The 21043-nt window shown below is 37.9% G+C and overlaps 1 protein-coding gene across 4 annotated transcripts in view; it reads right to left on the reverse strand.

The window, feature by feature from the left end:
- Positions 1 to 21043, reverse strand: part of LOC127636266 (erbin-like) — a 103337-nt gene that overhangs the window by 39285 nt on the left and 43009 nt on the right. For 3 of the 4 annotated variants that reach the window (XR_007969565.1, XM_052116714.1, XM_052116712.1), the window contains exons 2-6: positions 10437 to 10644; positions 6828 to 6945; positions 977 to 1055; positions 804 to 893; positions 71 to 127 (exon numbers count right to left, since the gene is read on the reverse strand). Coding sequence is in view for 3 of the 4 variants with exons in the window: in XM_052116714.1 (XP_051972674.1) it covers positions 71 to 127; positions 804 to 893; positions 977 to 1055; positions 6828 to 6945; positions 10437 to 10625 (533 nt within the window). In the remaining variant the exon portion in view is untranslated. Of the gene's footprint in view, positions 1 to 70; positions 128 to 803; positions 894 to 976; positions 1056 to 6827; positions 6946 to 10436; positions 10645 to 14166; positions 14296 to 21043 lie in introns of those variants that run through there. The other variant, XM_052116713.1, reaches the window with a different exon arrangement.

Here is a 21043-nt window from a genome sequence, read left to right on the forward strand (position 1 = left end):
TAGCTACAGAAGCACATATCACCGCTGTATTATTTTTAATAATTCAAACCAATCCCAGTGTACCACTTACTTTGGCAACATCTTTAACTGGTTCTCCCGCAGCTCCAGGATCTGCAGTTTGGTTAGTCTAATGAAAAGAGAGAGAAAAAAAATCCGAAATTATTTGAAATTTGAAAATGGGCTGTACGTTTCATTTTAGTTTAGTGTGTTAAAACAGGATTTCAAAAAGGTGCCTGATTGCCCATATGTCTGATCATTTTTCGAAATACAAATCCACACAACCACAATCGTATAATTTGGTAGTATAGCAGTATGGTAGAATATTACCTGCGTGTACTACATACTAAGAATGTACTTTCCCAACACCAACAAAGTGCATACATTTAAGTGTGGAGTAGTAGTACTATGCAAATTGTGATTCAGCATTTGTCCTGACGTGACCTTCTGGCTTGATGACACAAGCTTAACGTTGCGTGTCCTCTTGATGAAACTGTATTTCAAGCTCTGTGTGCATTTATACACTGCATGCATTTTCATGGGAATGCACTGAGCATTCTTATCACAAGAGCTCCAGGAAAGATTTCATGGGTTCTACAAGCTTGATGGATGAATGTTAAACCTGTTTGACTTGTGCTTGGAAAAACAATAAGTTGTGTTTGTTTTGAATTGCGTGTTCATATAGTCCAATACTTCACCCGGTACTGTATCTAGATGCTGTCTGAACTGAAATATGAGCTTAGATTATATTGTTCTCAATATGACTGGGTTTTACCAGTTTGTAAACTTGTGTGTGTGGGTCTGACCTGCCGAAGCTGGCCGGTAGGAACTCGAGGAAGGCATCATTCAGGTAGAGCTGTGTCAGACTAAGGAGTTGCGTGAAACCATCTGGAAGCCTGTTGAGACACAAAGAAGATACATTACAACACTGGTGGTGCGCGTGCACACACAGTCTACTTCTAATTTAGAATGTACTTACTTGGATATAGGGTTCACACTCGCTTCTACGATCGTCAGGACTTTACAGTTCTTGATATTTTCAGGAAACTCCTGGATGCCTGAAAATATCAAACAAACACAAAAATATTTCCTTAACTGGTGGGCCAGAAAAAATATTCAAGTGTGTAACACACAAGTACACATGGCCAACGCATTGCAAGTGCGCATCCCTGTGGTAAATTATTGACATGCGTTCTTGCTGAACCAACGCGGTAAAATGCCTTCGTATGTAAGGGTGTGTTATCATTCAGGTATCTAGCTATAAACATGTTTATCAAACTTGTTCAACAAGATTCCCTGGAAACTATTGCACTGCAATGACAGTAGCTGACTTGAAACAGAAAGTGCTTGTAAAAGGCGAAACGTTGACTGTGTGGTGTGAATGCCTTTGACCTATGCATACAATAGTCGCTTTCACACATACAGCCTTTTCTGGCAAATTAAAACCATTGTTCCCTTTAGAGGTCATGTGTGAACAGGACCCATTGGGAAATACTGGAAAATCAGCTCTGGCAATTTCCCAGAATTAGAAGTTACTGGAAAAGCTCAGTTTTTATACTACACTCACCGAGCACATTATTAGGAACACTATGGTCCTAATAAAGTGCCCAATGTGGTCTTCTGCTGTTATAGTCCATCCCTCTCAAGATTCGACTTGTTCAGCATTCTGAGATGCTATTCGTCTCACTACAATTGTAGAGAGTGGTTATCTGAGTTACTGTAGCCTCTTTGTCAGCCCGAACCAATATGGCCATTCTACATAGATCTCTATCATCAACAAGGCTTTCAGTCCACAGAACTGCCCCTCAATGAATGTTTTTTGTTTTTAGCACCATTCTCTATACAGTCTAGAAATTGTTGTGCGTGAAAATCCCAGGAGATCAGCAGTTACAGAAATAATCAAACCAGCCAGTCTGGCACCAACAATCATGCCACGAGCGAAATCACTGAGGTCACATTTTTTCCCCATTTTGGGGGTTGATGTGAACATTACCTGAAGCTCCTGACCCATATCTGCATGAAATTATGCACTGCACTGCTGCCACACGATTGGCTGATTAGCTAATCACATGAATAAGTAGGAGTTCCTAATAAAGTGGTCAGTGAGTGTATGTCTAAACAAAGCCGTAAGATTAATGGTATGAGCATTATTTGTTGAATTTAAGAAAAAAGTGCACATTCGAAATCTTAAACTGTGCATTCTTATTTATGATGTGTGCCAGGCACTAACAATGACTTCAGGCCGCTCAAATTTGTTAGCTAAAAAAGGCTAGATGTAGTGGAAATAATACGGTTTAACAGAAAGCAGTTGTCTCGAAATTCACTTTAAAGGTTAAAGAAGTTCTTGACACGGCATCTAAAATAAACAGCGCTCCTGGACGAGACGCTGAATAAACAAACAAAACCCGGTGAAACAATCAAAGACGTTCGTCTAGAGCAAGTTTACATAGAAAAACAAATGGTCAACTGGCTGGTTGCAAAAGTGTTTGATGTGAACAGCCCCTTAGATTGAGGTCTTTGGCTGTTGTGTCTTGCTCTCTTTTCAGCGTTTCTCAATGCATGTCTCGAGTTCTTCGCATTCTGTTCAATTATGTTGTGCTCCATCTGTTTGAACAACCCCTACCTGGGCTTTAAGACCTGGGTATACTTAGTTTTTCTGCGTTCTGGATCGGATCGCACCCGGCCGACAGCATTACCTTCCAAAGTATACTTTTCTGTTAGCAAGCGAATACAAACGCATTCGACATATTGCGCACTACTATGGTTTGTGATACTACAAAGGTATATAAGTACCTTTAAAAAATTTTGCATATGAGGTTACATGCATCATGGAGTTGGTGATGGTCCTATATTAGTTCATAAGTTAAGGTGTCACTCGCACCAAACTAATTTTTCACATTCAAGCGTGATGCACAAAATTAATAAGCATATCAAGCTAGGTCTTTCTCAGAATCACCCACCAAAGAAAAATCTCACCTAACAATGTTTTTAGAAACATCACAAGCTAACATAAGCACAGCATTAGAGCTAGACTGTATATTTCCTGTCCTACAAACCCAAGAGCTGGAGTGTGACATTAAAGTTATGTTAAGATTTCCTCCGTCCAATGCATTCACATGCAAACTAGAACTGTGAGCAGAGTAACCACAGGTGAGCCTGCACTAACCCTACTGCACACATACACATTTACTTTGCTATAAAGTGCTGTTTTTATAAATGCTGCTATAATTATTTTAGACTAATTTAAACTAAAAGAAAACTTTTTGCAATTTTAGAATAAAAAAATAAAAAAATTAAATTACTTTACACATGGATTTGTATCAATTTGTCTCCTAGTAGTAAGTTTGTCCACACACACTTGCAATGAACTGTGTTCACAGTAGAGACTACATCCGCTCACGGTGACCCTGCACAGCGGCTGCAGGAAGATTGTGCTCGAGAGTTTATTTTACATCACCTTTGTTTTGTCACTACACTTAGGAGCACTTAGTCACGGGCTAAACACTGAGCTAAAACAAACACCCATAGCAATGAAAGTAAAAAATGTAAACCTGCAAATGCACCCTGTGCAAGCGCCAAAATTGTCTATAGAGGGACACACAAAAAAGAAAATAAAGGCTTAGCACAATACGGATGCACTGATCATGGGAAAAAGATCACTTGGTCCTGTATTATGGTTAGCCTGCTTAAATGATTGTTCACTCGTTCTGTGTGTCCAAAGATGAGATTCACGAATCAATATGTCATTGAATAATGTCTATTTTAATACTCTTTCTGTTCTTAAAAGTCAGTTGTTGATTAAAATCACTAAAAAAGAAACATTTAATTCACACATTTATTTCTATTCACACATGGAAGGGATTAAGAACTTGCATGTATTCTATCGTTATATGTGCCCAATGGCTGAGGCCGACAGTCTTAAAGAGACAGTACCAATTTAGCATGTGTTCTACATATCATTGTAAATACTTGTAAATATTAAAAATTGTGCAAGTAAACAATAAACATATATAAAATATATATATATATATATATATATAGGCAACATAATACACTCACATACCACTTTAGTAGGAAGATCTGTACACCTACTTATTCATGCGATTATCTAATCAGCCCAGGGATGGATTACCGATCGGGCTAACGGGGCCAGTGCCCAGGTGCCCTTGACTACCAGGGGAACTTGACAGCCCAGGAGGACCCTGGGCTGTAAGGTTGCGCGATCCAGTTTGCCGATCCCCCTCACTCCATCAACAATAGAAATGCCCCCCAACAACTTTTGGAGCCCTTGGAGATATTTGGCCCAGGGCCTTTGCAAGTCATAACCTGTCCTTGAATCAGCCAATCATGTGGCAGCAGAGTAATGTATAAAATCATGCAAATAGTGGTCAGGAGCTTCAGTTAATGTTCATACTTCGCTAAGACTCACCTTTAAAAAGTGTTTCTGACCAATCCTACCTTAGCAACTGTTGCTGTCCTGCCATTAATCTGACTAGCTCTTGCTTTTTTCCAACAAGTATCTTATGGGAGTAATGTGTTTTTGAGAAGTTTTAAGCTGAATTTCATAGAAAAATGTATAAAACGTTGATGCTGGGATAATTGCAAATAGTGATGAGGTGCCCAGACAGGATACACGCAGTGTTTTTTTCTTTCTTTGTTTTTAAATCTTTAAATAAATCTCGAGAAGAGCGGGTTATGGATTAAACTGTGTCAGCACTCATTCCTAAATGAACATGTATAACATAACCAAGGACACCTACATTTGCTCCAAGGTAATGAAAGCTAACAACTGAACGTTAACTTATTTACATATTGATTCTGATTTTAATAAAAAGTTCCCAGCATCATAGTGAGTGTGTTATGAGACATTATGAGCAGTTCTGTTTACTTACCTTAATGTTGTGAATAGAATTGGCATGAATACACTTGATCTTATCTACTTGTATTATGATGTTATCCTTAACTAAATTCTTGTCCGTTTTACTTATGCACCATGATTGCAGCATGAGGGAACAGGATATGTTGCGAATGTTTTATGGTTATTCCGTGAGGTAAATTAGATTGCAGCAGAAATTATGGCCTGACAGATACCAGTTACTTTCAATGCTCATTGGATTTAGATGATCTAAAAATATCTTAAATGAAATTACTCCTGCCATTTAGACTTTATTGGAAATGCTTTGTGATGTAAAATGTTACCTAAGCAATGCCAACATGGTCAGTTATTTTGGAAATGACTGTACCTGCTTTGATTTGATTAAAGGTTTCAAATCTGGTTAAATCTAATATTGTGATTATTTAGCAAAGGGGTATTATGGTGAACCTAACGATACCTGTTGAAATATGTCGAGGTCATATTTTAGCCCAAAATCAACAAAAATAAAAGAGATATTATATTCTGCTTTAAGAAATTGAAGCCTATTTTTGGGTCATTAAAATAGTTCTGCATGTTAACTTTATTTTCATGACAATTAAGCATATTTTCCCTCGAATCTCATAACCAGAATGCAATTTTTTTTTTTATTAAATAAAAATATCTCATTCTCATAACTATAATGTGAATAAAGACAATAATAATATTATTTAATTGTAATATTATAATATATTATTAATTTGAAATATAATTAAAAAGCATAAAAGAGTAACATTTCATATTTTTAAGTATTTATACATCATGGTAGCATGTGTGATACTTCATGCCAATTTAAAGAAATAAATGTATGAAGAGTATTTTTCCCTTTATTTAAAATGTAATTTCTTATATGTTTCTTTTCATTTTAGGATGCCAAATAAATCTGTGCCAAATAAATATATTTCCATCCGCAATGCCAACACACACACTGTGTATTTTTATGCAGGTGCAGACAGCTCTGGGTGTACTGTCATCACTATTTCTAGCAGAATGTGACGACTTCCTGTGTAAGTCTGAGCTTGTCAACGTCTGTCATTAAATTATCAGATGCTGCAACACATAAGTGGAACGATAGAGTGATCAGACTGGGATTGAGTGTGTGTTCACTGCTATTCTATTGAGTGTTGTGGTCATCACTCATGTTTGAGGATGAATTAAACTGTTTATATTAACATCAATTCCAGATTGCTATCAGTTTACAGTAAACCAAAGCTTTCCTGATATCTGTTAGAAGGCATTTCATTTTCCAAAACAGTGACAAAGTAAATATACATGTGGCAGAATAACTATGGCTCTTTACAAACCATAGCAGGTAGAGATGGCCATTTTAGTCATTTTGACTACTCAACTGCTCTATAAATTAAGTACTTGTGTCACCCTCCGCCAAAGCTCTCAAATGGGCTACAAAGGTCTATTAAACTCAAGTGTACTGGGCCAAATCGAGTTTGATTTGATTTGAGTGAATAATTACTTAATTTAAGTGTTTTCGTCAAACAAAGTGATCGTATCACTTCAGAAGACTTGGATTATGATGCATGAGTCGCATTAACTACTTTTATGACTATCAGTTGTTACTGTATGAAAATCACCATCTTTAAAATACCTCTTGTATTCGGCATAAGAAAGAAAGTCACAAAGGTTTGCACTGACATGGGGGTGAGTAAATGAAGACGGGTGAACTATTCCTTTAATACTCAGGATGCAATGGTAAACAGCCTAGAGTGAATGCTGCATGTGTTGCTGTATAAACTGAAATCAAACACGTTCGATCTTGCAGTGATGAATTGTATTACAGTGGATAAAGCGTAAGTGAGTGTGTGTATAGACAGAAGTATGGCTGTGTTATGGGTGGACTGACAGTGTAACAGGCCTCTAATGAGGATAAAGGAAGAGCTGATGAAAGTGCCGATTTGCTTACTATTCTTGCTGACATCCAGCTCCTTGAGGTTGATGAGGTTTGCGATGCCCGGCGGCAGCACCGTAAGATCGTTGTCCGGTACACTTAATCGGTGGAGCAACTGGCAGTTGAAAAGTTGCTGTGAATAACAGAACATAAGAAAAAATAAAGACCGTGATAAACATCCATTTGAAGCATTTCATGGTGAATATTTACAGTCGGATTTAACGTCACAGCAAAAATAATATTTCAAATGTGATTAGCTCTCAATAGACCTTCAAGTGATGAACTGATCTAATCCAAAGCAGTCTACAGACAATAGCATGTCTGCAATGCAAGGCTTTGTTGATGAAGCCAATGGTTGGAAGGGCGACTTTGAAAAAAACACCCAGTGACTTCTGTACTAGGGATGCACAAATATAATTTTTTTTGGCCAATACCGATCTGAACAAAAACAATATGCTAAATACCGATATTTTGCCAGTTAAATAATTTCCCCATCAGATCATGGTTGTGATCAGGAATTATGCTTTAAAAATGTTCAAAATGCTTCTACATTTTTTGGCTATAATTTCTGGATTGTGCATTTGAATGGGTTTTTACAAAGTGCATTGATAATTAAACCATCCGTTTATCATATATCAGCATTTTCATGATTATAACTGATTTGCTGATAGATTTAATTTGGTCAATAACTGGCCAAAATATATTGCTGGACGATACATCGGTGCATCTCTATTCTGCTATAACTATTACTAACAGAATGCACATCTGTTCAAACGGTTGAAATCAAATGTAGAGAAAATGTCCATTTCTCTGATAGCGGTGTAATAGGACGAGGTGATATATGTAATATTGACAATGATTTGGCTGGCGATATAAAATTAAGCAATACTGTGAATCTCAAGATTTTTATTATATATTATTATTTTTACTTACGTTTCCTAAAGACCATGTCATCAGACTTGTTTTACAATCCCGCCGTGTCTGGAAAATTGGAGTATGAGCACATATTTGGCTTTCACTGGGGGTTTGTTAGCAGTGTCAGAAATTAACTTTAATTTTTTTTTTATCAAGGGGTAATATTTGTCCCTGTATTTGATTATAAAATAATATATAAAATAAAAAATATTCTGATAATTAAAATGCATTACATTCTTGTGGCAGAAGAGTTAAAAATGTATAAAACGATACAAAAAGCAGCTTTAGAATACAATGTATTGTTTACTACCATATTATTGATCATAAGTCAATCATTGACACACAGTTCACAGCAATCCATTTCACAAGTGAATTTGTCAATCAGTTCAAGATTTATTATGAGGGCTTGTTTAAGAGCCCGTCAATCTACACCTGCATCAGACATGCTTGTGTAGTGTCTCGGGTGCATTGCGTCATAAACATAACATGTTTAGGTCACTGTGTCAAGTTAAATATAGTTGAATACTTAGAACACATATTGAGATCCCTTAGTACGAATTTGCGCTCCATCAAGTGGTTTTGAACGCAAGAACGTAACGCATGTTTGTGTTGTTCTGTCTGCTGGATGGTTGTTTTCTTCACTGTATAAACTGTGCGTTACCACACAGCTGAAATTTCACTTACTGCCCTCTGGAGTAAACAGGTGGTAATACAAGCTTGCATTTCTCAGGAATCTTCCTTATTACGGTCTGGGGCATTGCGATTAATGGCATAAATTTTTTTAACGTGTTATTTTTAGTCAAATTAATCGCACTGAATTAATGCCTTAAATCGACAGCCCACATCTAAATATTGCTGTTTTTACTGTGTATTTTTATATTGGTGCATATTAATTAAAATGATTCAATAATTTTTCTTGCACTCATTTAGAGAAAAAACTATGTTGAAAACATGCCTTGAATATATGAGGACTAGATACTACTAATCCAAAAACCATCAAAAAGGTGTTTTTTATTTTTTATTTTATCGCCAGCCATACTGTGCAAGCAAATCTTTCACTTGTAAAAAACTTACTGGCTGGGTCAGCATAACATATTGAGTATTCTGTACAGTGCATTCAGAAAATATTCAGACCCCTTTTTTCACATTTTGTTATGTTGCAGCATTATGCTAAAATACTTTCAATTATTTTTGTTTTCACATCTACACTCCATACCCATAATGACAAACTAAAAGCTATCTATCTATCTATATATATATATATATATTTTTTTTTTAATAACTTTGCAAATTTATTAAAAGAAAAAATGTAATATCACATTCACATAAGTAATCAGACCCTTTGCTATGACACAATTTAGCTCAGGTGCATGCCATTTCTCTGGATCATCTTTGAGATGTTTCTACACTTTGATTGGAGTCCACCTGTGGAAAATTTAATTGATTGAACATGATTTGGGGAGGCACACACCTGTCTATATAAGGTCTCACAACTGGAAATGCATATCAGAGCAAAAACTAAGCCATGAGGTCAAAGGAACTGCCTGCAGAGCTCAGAGACAGGATTGTATTGAGGCACAGATCTGGGGAAGACTACAAAATGTTTTTGGATGCATTGAAGGTTCCCAAGAGCACAGTGGCCTCCATAACTCTTAAATCAAAGAAGTTTGGAACAACCAGGACTCTTCCTAGAGCTGACCGCCTGGCCAAACTGAACAATCAGGGGAGAAGGGCCTTGGTAAGAGAGGTGAACAAGAACCCGATGGTCATGGTGGTTGAGCTCCAGAGATCATGTGTTTGAGACGGGAGACACTTGCAGAAGGACAACCAACACAGCAACACTCCACCGATCTGGGATTTATGGCAGAGAGGCCAGACGGAAAACTCACATTAGTGCAAGACACATAAAAAAGCAGCTAAATGACCCTCAGACAGTGAGAAACAAGATTCTCTGGTCTGAAGAAACAAAGATTGAACTCTTTGGCCTCAAGTCCAAATGTCCATGTGAAGGAAAGCTGAACAAAATACAGAGATATCCTTAATGAAAACCTTGTCCAGAGTGCTCAGGACCTCAGGCTGGGCCGAAGGTCCACTTTCCAAGACAATGACCCAAAGCACACAGCCAAAACCATGTAAGAGTGGCTTTGGGACAACTCTGTAAATGTCTCTGAGTGGCCCAGCCAGAGCCCAACATGAACCCAATTGAACATCTCTGGAGAGACCTGAAAATAGCTGTCCACTGACAGGTCCCATCCAACCTGTTAGAGCTTGAGAGGATCTGCAGAGAAGAATGGCAGAAAATCCCCAAATCCAGGTGTGCAAAGCTTGTCGGATCATGCCCAAAAAGACTTGAGTCTGTAATCACTTCCAAAAGTGCTTCTACAAAGTACTGAGCTAATTGTTTAAATACTTATGTCAGTGTGATAATTACGTTTTTTCATTTTAATAAATTTGCTTATTTTAAGTTATCAAAAATCTGTTGGGGTATGGGGTGTAGACTGATGTGAAAGAAATAATAATTGAAAGCATTTTAGCATAAAACAGCAACATTACAACAATTGAAAATTAAGGGGTCTGAATACTTTCTAAATGCACTGTAACTAGAATAAAACAAGATAATGTTTAATGATCATCGCCTAAACATTTGATTTAACAGTTTATTTTTAAGATGTCAAACTCGAGACATGCAGTTCAAAAGTGCACTCATACTTTGGGCAGCTCTTCGATCTGGTTAGCGTCGAGGTAGAGCTCCTCCAGGGTCTTGTCAAAGCTGAAGATCTCTTTGGGGACCTGCTCCAGACTGCAGTGTGAGTAGTCAAGCGAGGTGACTGTCTCCTCCTCGCCCCGCAAGCAGCGGCACGGCACCAGCCGCACAAACAAACTCCGCTTGCTGCTCATCCTCACAACAGCTCAGGCACTACAGGGGAGAGAAAGACAACATCATCACCATCTCAAGAACGTCAATTATTTAAGGAAAGAAACACAGGGATACGGGATAGGGTTGTCAAAACAGCTTGGTTTACAGCTTAGTTAACACAATGCACAGGACGTTTTGTGATTCACCACTCACTCCGAGCATGCATTGTTCTCGCAGTTTAGCCACGGCTGACAATTACAATAACTCGGAATGGATTAAATTGATATTCATTTAAACCCATTCAAATTCTTGGTCACTGAAACAAGAATGATTATCAATGTAATTTCGTGTTGTTGGAAATGAAAGAGTGGCTGAAGGGTTGCTCGTGAAACGCAATCAGACCAGTTTCCATGACGTTACTGATCTATAGTTTTCTAAAACCAATGGCGGCAACAACAACTTTCTGTTTTGTGTCAATCATAATGAATAACACTTCAGTCTGCATTTGGATGACAATTGTGACTGGGTTCATTGCTCATGCACAAAGGTATGTATGATATTACAGGAATAGTTCACCAAAAATAAAAATTCTGTCATTTACTCACCCTCCTGTCTTTTCAAATGCTGGCAGTGGACAGTGATTAAATTTCAAGCTTCACACAGTATGGGAAATTATCATAAATGTAGTCAATGCAACTCATGCATCATAGCCCGAGTGTTCTGTAAGCGTACAATAGGTTTTGGTGAGAAACAAGCCAAAATATAAGTAATTGTTCACCGGAGAATCTTGACGTCATTCCTTGTTCATCAAATATTTGAAAGATGCTTGTTCACAGTGGTTTGCATGTTCATGTAAGAACTTGCATTGTTTGGAACTAAATGGGAGAAAGTAAATTAAAATGGGATTTTTATTTTTGGTGAACTATGCCTTCAATGTTCAAATGCTGAAACGTGTAGAAGGAACAAATGTAATAGCTGTTTCTAAATGTAATAAAGGCCCATAAATGCAATAACCTTTGGTCCTTGGTGTATACCAATGCAATATAAGGGTGTTTGATATATTTTCTGTAAGGTAGTTTGTGTTTGCTTATATATTAGTCTATACGTATAGATAAAATGTTTATGCACTCATTTTTCATAGCTAGCGATAGTTAGTATACTGATGCTAGATTATTATAAAGATTATTATATTTAAGGCCGTTATTACACCTAGGACCACAAGTTATTACATTTAGGACAAAATGTTATTTTTAGGACTTCTATTACAACAAGTACCTTTTTATTTTTACATTTAGGGCCCTTTAATCCATTTAGGACTAACGTTATTACATTTAGGAACAAAGGTTATTACATTTTGGACGTTTAATCCATTTAGGACAAAAATATTTGCACATTTAGGGCCTTTGTTTAATTTAGAACCAAAAGTTATTACATTTAGGGCCTAAGGTTTTTACATTTAGGACTTTTATTAAATTTACGACCACATTTTTATTACATTTAGCACCCTTAATTTAATTCAGGACAACATTTGTATTACATTTAGGTGCCGTTATTTTAATTAGGACCTAATTATACACCATTTTAACGGGGCCTTGGTAGCTCAGCAAGTATAGACGCTGACTACCAAAACTGGAGTTGCAAGTTCGAATCCAGGGTTCGAATCCCGGTTGCTAAGGAGAGTAGAGTAACATGGGGTAACCTCCTCGTGGTCACGATAATGTGGTTCTCGTTCTCTGTGGGGCGCATGCTCCGGAGAATAGCATGAAGCTTCCACAGTAACGTGCTCAAGAAGCCAAGTGATAAGATTGGCCCTCCGCCACCTGGATTGAGACAAGTCACTACGGCACCATGAGAATTCAGAACGCGTTGGGAATTCCGAATTGGGGAGAAAAGGGGAGAGGAAAAATAAAAAAAGGACTTTAAAAAAACCATTTATTACATTAAGGACCAAATTTTTATTATATTAAGCACCTATATTTAATTTAGGACCCATTTTTATAACATTTAAAGCCTTTATTTAATTTAGGACCACTGATTTTTACATTTAGGGCCTTTGTTATATTTGGGACAATGTGTGCCCTCAACAAACACCCTCAAACCAAAAACATTTTGTGTTCTGCCGTTGTTTTGTTGCCTAGCAACATTTACACATTGTACGTCATATGTTTGCTGAATGATATTCAATGTTGGTTTCAGACTATTTTAACGAGTAGGCGTACGAGTCATTGAAAGAATTTAATTTGTTATGTTGAGCCATTACATTCAACATGCTGGCCGCAGTATTCCATTATACAAGGTCAGGCATGCATCACGTCAAATGTAACGTCAGTTCTACTAGATAATAAGTGAAGAGATCAAGGATATAATCATATTTCTTTAGGGGAAGTAAATAAAGGAAAGTTAAAACTCAGGCCTCAAGCCTAGTTCCTCTTGGAGTGTTTCCAAGCAGACCATTGTGTTACCACACACTATGTCCTGATTAGGTGAAGTCCTGAAGTATTGTGACTGGCCGTCTAGAGTATCCGCTTTTAGACATAAATTTCTGTTCACAAAGGAGACACAAGCAGCGGAAACATGTATCCAATCTGATCTGGCTTCGTTATAGCGAGTCAGAGAAAGAAGTGTGGGAAAATGTGTGAACTTTTTCTGCTGCCCAACCAGGTGTTACGTGTGCTGGTCATGAGAGGGTGACGATGGTCCATGAAGAAGGGCTGGATTTCATCACAGTTTCTGGAATGCAGCTTTATCAATGAGATCCTTGTGGAAAGACTGAGAAGAATGTGACCTTTCCTCTCCTCCTCTTCATCAGCAGACAGACACCCCCACCCTTCATCATTGAGTGTGTATAAATGTTTGGCCTGAGGGCATCAAATGACCATTCACATCCAACCAATAATTTCTTCAATGGTGAACACCAAGTCACACATATATTTTAGGAATGGGCATGAGTAATCGACTACTCGAAAGTAATAGCAATGATTGATCATTTAAACACAATAATTATTTGTGACGGATGTTTTAAACATCAAAACATTTCACGCCATTCAAAGTTCAGTCAAAACTATACACAAATGTGCCAAAAGTAGGTCTTTTCTATTGCGATTAATTACGGTACCTGATGTGAGCAATGTTCCCATTATTATCCATGACCCATAATTCCTTACAAAGCCAAAATGCAGTAAATACACCAACAATGAAACTGAGAAAAACAGATTTTGTCGTCTAATTGTCTGGCTAAATGTGGATTACAAAATAGTCTCCCACTGCTTTCTTAGCATCTTAGCATAGTTGAGCCAAAACCGTCTACCACAGGATAGATCATGATCTCAGAGACCCAATGTCAATCAACTCGAAATTTGACAACATTTGTAGTTCCTAGGGCTTCACAAGTTAATGAAAAAACAACCGAGATTACAATTACAGCTGTTGAGTTTCTATTTTATGGAAAGTTTGGACAGACACTGATAGTGAGTAAGAACAGGCTGCTCTCCGGAGGCCTCCTCTTATCAGCCATAATAAACACACACGGCTGGTGACGTCGACATTCACAAGAGCGAACACAAGGGAAATGGGTGTGCTTACCCTCAATGCAAGTAGGTTCAGGGCGGACAGTGAGTGTTTCTCTTTAAAGCACTGGTGTACAATAACAGCCAGATCCTGTTGGTATCAGCGTAGCTGCCGTTACGGAGTCTGCACAGTGTGTGTGAAAACCACAGGATAGTACGCTGCAACTCGCCTTCTCTCTGGACAGATGCATGACTGCACTCTGAGCAGTTTAAGAGTGCCGTAAAATTATTCAGTATCCAAAATGGCATCAATGTAGGTCTGTGTGGATCAAGGAGGTCTATAACAGGGCCCCTCCCCCAGGGCGAGCATTCAAGTTTAGCACAACATAACCAGCAAGTAGACCATTCTTTTTGAATGAATGTCAATGGAAGAGATGTCGTCTAAACCTCTTTTGTGAGGAAAAGCTGATTATTCATGAATTGTCTGCTAATTTTTAACATGATTTACATACAAACGGAGTGAACTATGAGTAGAGTTTACTACAGAAAAAGCTGTTTTATCACAGAAGTCACAGACAATATTGCAACAGATAGGATTTGTGAAATAAAATTAAAAAAATAAGTTGAAACCTGAAATTGCTTTGCTTGTTAAAAAGAGGTGTGCTGTTACTTTTCAAAGCAATAAGACTTGAAAACGGTGAAGAAATTCCAAAGACTATAGGCCCATTCATACCAAGAACTACAAATATAACGATAACTCTAACCATAAAGTAAAAAACTATGACGATAATGACACAGAGGAACGATATCATTGGGATTACTTTCAGAGCTATTTTTTTTCCAGCTGATGAACAATAAAAACATTGACGGTTAATAATAATTCATACCACTTTCCTTTTTCTTTTATATATATATATATATATATATATATATATGGTCTCTGTGAATACAATAAGAGGCAACGGTAACTGACGAAGTGTTTTTGGGTTAAACATTTTAAATAACGGCATAGCTCTGGTCTCCGTGAATACAATCAGAGACAATGGTATCTTAAGCTGCATTAGCCGTGGAATCAGCTAACAAGCACATTCGTAAAGGCGATTTGCAAACATTCACAAAATATAAAGTGTGATACTTACATCTTCAGGATATAAAGCTGGAACACGAACAGCAGGTACTGATCCATGCTTGAGAATAAAACGTTTTGAAAATCCTGATTTATATTGACACTCATTCACAAATAATTCAGTGTAAAATTATTTGTCCATCATACACACATTTCTGTATGTTTTGGGGCACTGGCTCTGATGCCGGGAGTACACGAAGACACTTATGTTCACTTTTACAGCCAACAACAGAACACTTATGACACTGAGAAAATAAAATTTTAAGTTAAAATACTGAAAAACAGAATAGTTTTTCATTGCAGAAACAATTATAATAATGTTGAGTTAATGATAAAGTGTGGTGCGGTAATGAGGTGACCTGACACAAAAACCCTGACAATAAGGGCATCCATTAAAGGGGAACAAATTATTGCTTCATCTTAAAGAGGTATATAAAAACTAATATACAGGTGAAACTCAAAAAAATGAGAATATCTTGCAAAAGTTCATTAATTTCAGTAATTCAACTTAAAAGGTGAAACTAATATATTATATAGACTCATTACAAGCAAAGATATTTCAAGCTTTTATTTGATATAATTTTGATGATTATGGCTTACAGCTTATGAAAACCCCAAATTCAGAATCTCAGAAAATTTGAATATTACATGAAATCAATAAAAAAAAGGATTTTAAATACAGAAATGTCGGCCCTCTGAAAAGTGTAATCATGCATATGTACTCAGTACTTGGTTTGGGCCACTTTTGCATTAATTACTGCCTCAATGCGGCGTGGCATGGATGCTACCAGCCTGTGGCACTGCTGAGGTGTTATGGAAGACCAAGATGCTTCAATAGCGGCCTTTAGCTCTTCTGCATTGTTTGGTCTCATGTCTCTCATCTTTCTCTTGGCAATGCCCCATAGATTCTCTATGGAGTTCAGGTCAGGCGAGTTTGCTGGCCAATCAAGCACAGTATTACCATGGTCATTGAACCAGGTTTTGGTACTTTTGGCAGTGTGGGCAGGTGCCAAGTCCTGCTGGAAAATGAAATCAGCATCTCCATAAAGCTTGTCTGCTGAAGGAAGCATGAAGTGCTCTAAAATGTCCCGGTAGACGGCTGCGTTGACTCTGGACTTAATAAAGCACAGTGGACCAACACCAGCCGATGACATGGCTCCCAACACCAGCCGATGACATGGCTCCCCAAACCAACACAGACTGTGGAAACTTCACACTGGACTTCAAGCATCTTGGATTGTGTGCCTCTCCATTCTTCCTCCAGACTCTGGGACCTTGATTTCCAAATGAGATGCAAAATTTGCTCTCATCAGAAAAGAGGACTTTGGACCACTGAGCAACAGACCAGTTCTTTTTTTCTTTAGCCCAGGTAAGACGCTTCTGACGTTGTTTGTTGTTCAGGAGCGGCTTGACAAGAGGAATACTGACATTTGAAGCCTCAGTCCACTCCTTGTGAAGCTCCCCACACATTTGAATGGCCTTTTCCTGACAATCCTCTCCAGGCTACGGCCATCCCTGCTGCTTGTGCACCTTTTTCTTCCACACTTTTCCCTTCCACTTAACTTTCTATTAATGTGCTTTGATACAGCACTTTGAGAACATCCAACTTCTTTTGCAATTACCTTTTGAGGCTTTCCTTCCTTGTGGAGGGTGTCAATGATGGTTTTCTGCACAACTGTCAGGTCAGCAGTCTTACCCATGATTGTGAATTCAACTGAACCAGACTGAGAGACCATTTAAAGGCTCAGGAACCCTTTACAGGTGTTTTGGATTAATTAGCTGATTAGAGTGTGACACTTTGAGCCTACAATACTGAACTTTTTCACAATATTCTAAATTTTCTGAGATTCTGAATTTGGGGTTTTCATAAGCTGTAAGCCATAATCATAAAAATTATATCAAATAAAGGCTTGAAATATCTTACTTTGCTTGTAATGAGTCTATATAATATATTAGTTTCACCTTTTAAGTTGAATTACTGAAATTAATGAACTTTTGCACGATATTCTAATTTTTCGAGTTTCACCTGTAGATGGCAAGATTGATTATTAAATCCATTGTCTAACAAATTTAGCATCCGTTGCGGTAATGACAATGTAAAGTGTCTGAAACAGGTTATATTGACACAACTACAACATTTAGTAAAACAAAGTGAGTATCTAAGTATCCATGTTTGAACTTTCTCTTTCTGATTTATCATAGCAGAATAAGTTTAATTATTCTGCAAATATTTTGTGATTTTAAAAGGTAGTCAAAATGTGTTGCAATGCAGAGAAATGGCTAGATAAACAGCAGGATTTTTCATTCTGTTATCCAGATAGTTACATTTTGAATGTCAAATAAATTATGTTTATTTACTACTGGGTCTTGGGTACAACATACATTATTGAAATGTCTTTTTAAAAAAATGAAATTTTGATTAATTATGAAGCTGGACATGTTGCGGTAATGAAAATTTAACCAGAACATTGTTAAACTTAAAAATAAAACATGACATCCTTTGTAATCTTTATGTCCATAATGGAGCACATGTATATCTATTGTGTTCAATTGTCAACATAGAATTTTATATAGATTTTTATATAGAAATCGTCATTGCCGTGGTTCAAGCTCAGTTTTGTGAGAATTACCCTAAATATCGACATCTTTGTCTCATTTACTTTGAAGTTGACTTTGGTGTGGGCTCTTTTGACTTGGGCCAGTGAGCAACCACCTTGAACACCTTAGCAACTAACACACATTCACATTTGCACTCACATTTTTCAAGAAATTGAAAAAAAACAAGAGATATTTAACAGCTGGCACAACTTTAAACAGCCCTCCGACAATCTGTACTCTCTCTCCTGTGCTAGTCCACTGTGCTCTCTTTATCTGAAAAACTCTGTCCCATCAGACAGCTTTTAACCCCATGGGTTACTGCCGTTGCCATGGTTACGACTGGCCTTATGGTGAATTATGGCTGGGTTGAAAACACTGGACACTGTGACAGACACCTCGTGACTTGTTACCGGCGTCATATGGCATTAAAAACAAATCAGTAATGTTCCAACGAAAACACCTGTGGTGTAAAATCACACCTACCGAGTTCTGCAGAGAGGAGGAAGTGGTAACAGGAAATGCAGCGGGACTCGTTCACACGCATGCTGGCACTGTAAAGGCCACACCACTGTGTAGGGGATGGATTTCATGGATCATTTACTGCTGGCTTTCAGTACAGGACAGGATTGTGGCCAATAAACAAAAAAACAAGGTAACTGGAGAAGCTTAGAGGAAAATGGGAACAGGGTTGCCTCGATTCAGAGCTGTAAATGAATAGTTCACCCAAAAGTTAATTTACTCAACCTCATGTTATTCCAAATCCATATGACTTTCTTCTGTGGAACACAACAAGTGCTTTCCAGAGTGCTCTTTCTGTCATAATGGGACTGGGGCTTTGAAGCCCCACAAAACATCAACAAAAAAACACCATTCAAGTACCATTAAATGACCAATTAGTTCATTTAAACTGTGCGCTTTATTCCAAGTCTTACAAGACCATGCGGCAGCTTTGTGCAAGGAACAGAACAAAAAGTCATGTGCAAATCTTTCCCCTCCAATGTGGCTCTGAAAAGTAATCCTTCATTGTGAATGTTTAAATATGGCGCATCAAGATACGTCAAACCAGAATTGAGGCAAGAGGTGCTAAACACCATTGGTTCTTGCGTTTCTCGTAATTGACATAGTTGTTTATCAGACTGAAGTGTGAATGTTGTGTATAAGCAGAAGTGTGAATAAAGTGGTAAAATGGTGTAACATTTATGTTAATGTCTTAAAATGTTCTTGGTGAATTCAAATTACTTAAAGAACTGCGGCCTCTGCATGCTCAAAAACAATAGGGCAAATATTTATGAATCATTTAATATCTTTTTATAAAATGTGACCGTTGTAAAATATTTTTTGCTGCTACATACTCTGAGGTCAAAACCTGTGTGTAAATCAATGTAGTGTTAAGTTGGACATGTCATTGCAAAGACAAACTTTGTGTATATATAAATTGTTCGGTAATCATTGCCTGACACTTCAAAAGGACAAAGTTGAAATTCTTTGAACTTTGATAGAAGCACAACACGGTGCAATGGAGCAATGCTGAAGCTGATGTTTCACTCCATAGAGTCCCAGGTATTCGGCAATGCTCATGGAAGTCATATGGCAGGCCCTTTAAGATTTGAGAGCAATGAAAACTTCACATTGATTGATGACTTAAATTTAGGTATGTTCCACAAAGAGCTATAGTATGGCTTCAAAAACTTGTAATGCAGTACACAAGACATATGGATTATTTTTATGGTGTTTTTTTTTTCATAATTTCTTACCTCAACAGCCTTAATTCCCATTAACTTTCATTGTATGAAAAACATTGTGCTAAACAACTTCTTTTTAGTTCCACAGAAGTCTGAAATGACTTGAGGGTGAGCAAAGGACAGCATTTTCAATTTTCTGTGAACTATCCCTTTGAGCAGTGACCTCGGTTGAGAACTCTGTCCCAGCTCTGATGAGAGGAAGATCAAGGCGAATGATTTGGTGTGATTTTGAGCTCACTGTGGCTCCAGGCTGCCTTGTGGGAACTCACTGACCCATTTCCCGCAGCTCTATGGACCAGCGCTGAAGACCAATTAGACAGTGCTCGTATTTTAAATGTGATGAGGCTTTGTGCCCCTCCCCCAGCCTGAGGTTATCAGAGACTAAAACAACAGGAAGAGCTTGTCCGCCGTTTCTCTGATGCAGAGCACTGTTGCCTTCTCCAAGCCTGTGCTATGCCTAGTGCTGTGCACACGAAGCCAAGTAACAGACATGTCGCCAAGAAACAGCCCCCGCTAATACACGCTAGTCTTTTTGTGGTCACTGACGTGTACATTTCTCAGTTCCTAATGCTGAGTTTTCAGATCCGTCATGCATGAAAACGCACACAGATGGCAGTTGCTAGAAGAACTGATGGAGGTGTAGTGTGTTAGATCAAAACAGAACCGCAAAACTTTCCGGAGGAATGCTGGAGCGATGCATCCAACAAATAGGCCATGTTTGGATGGAACAGAAAAAGCCGGAGAGACAGTGAGCGAGAGAGGAACACAGAAAGCATCAAAGCATAACCCTGAGAATATGCAGTCTGGAGGGAAGAACTGAAAATAGCCGGATGTAGTGCAAGCTGTCTATCTGAAGTATAGTTACAGCTCTATGGAAATCTATATCAGTTGGCACAGTAATGTAGGGCAAGTTCTTCTTCTATATTGTAAAACAGAAAGATTACAGAGAAGATAATTTGACTCAAAACAAGGAAGCAAACTTGGAACTAATACAAAGTTCAGAGGCAGTTGAAATCTTGACAAGAGCCTTAATAGCTAGACTGACTTCTACATCTGGAGTAAAATTGAATTACAACTGAAAAATGCAGCTAAAAATATTATCTTCAAAAAACAAAAGAAACATGTCCATAATTAAGTCATGATTGGGATGATAAAACTGCTAGAAGGAAAATATCATAGAAACCAAATATCTCCTTTTAGAGAACAACTTAAAAATCAGCTTTGTTTTCAACATTAAAAGGTAGATTTGTAATGCCGGATCAGATCTGTAGTCATTAAGTTCTTATCAGGCCTGGTCTTTGGCCGGCTCAAACATGTGTCCAGGCATAGAGCAGGGGTCAGGGGTCAGGTGTCAGGTTCGTCGGGTGAGGTGTGTGTTTGTCCAGCTCGGAGGTGAGAGGTTGAATGTGAGCAGCAGGAAGGTCAGGTGTGTGTTTCAATTCGTCACTCGCTGATAAGAGCATCTCCTCCACCTCAGGCTGACACAG

The sequence above is a fragment of the Xyrauchen texanus genome, chromosome 44 (assembly GCF_025860055.1).
Source record: "Xyrauchen texanus isolate HMW12.3.18 chromosome 44, RBS_HiC_50CHRs, whole genome shotgun sequence".
Taxonomy (NCBI): Eukaryota; Metazoa; Chordata; class Actinopteri; order Cypriniformes; family Catostomidae; genus Xyrauchen; species Xyrauchen texanus.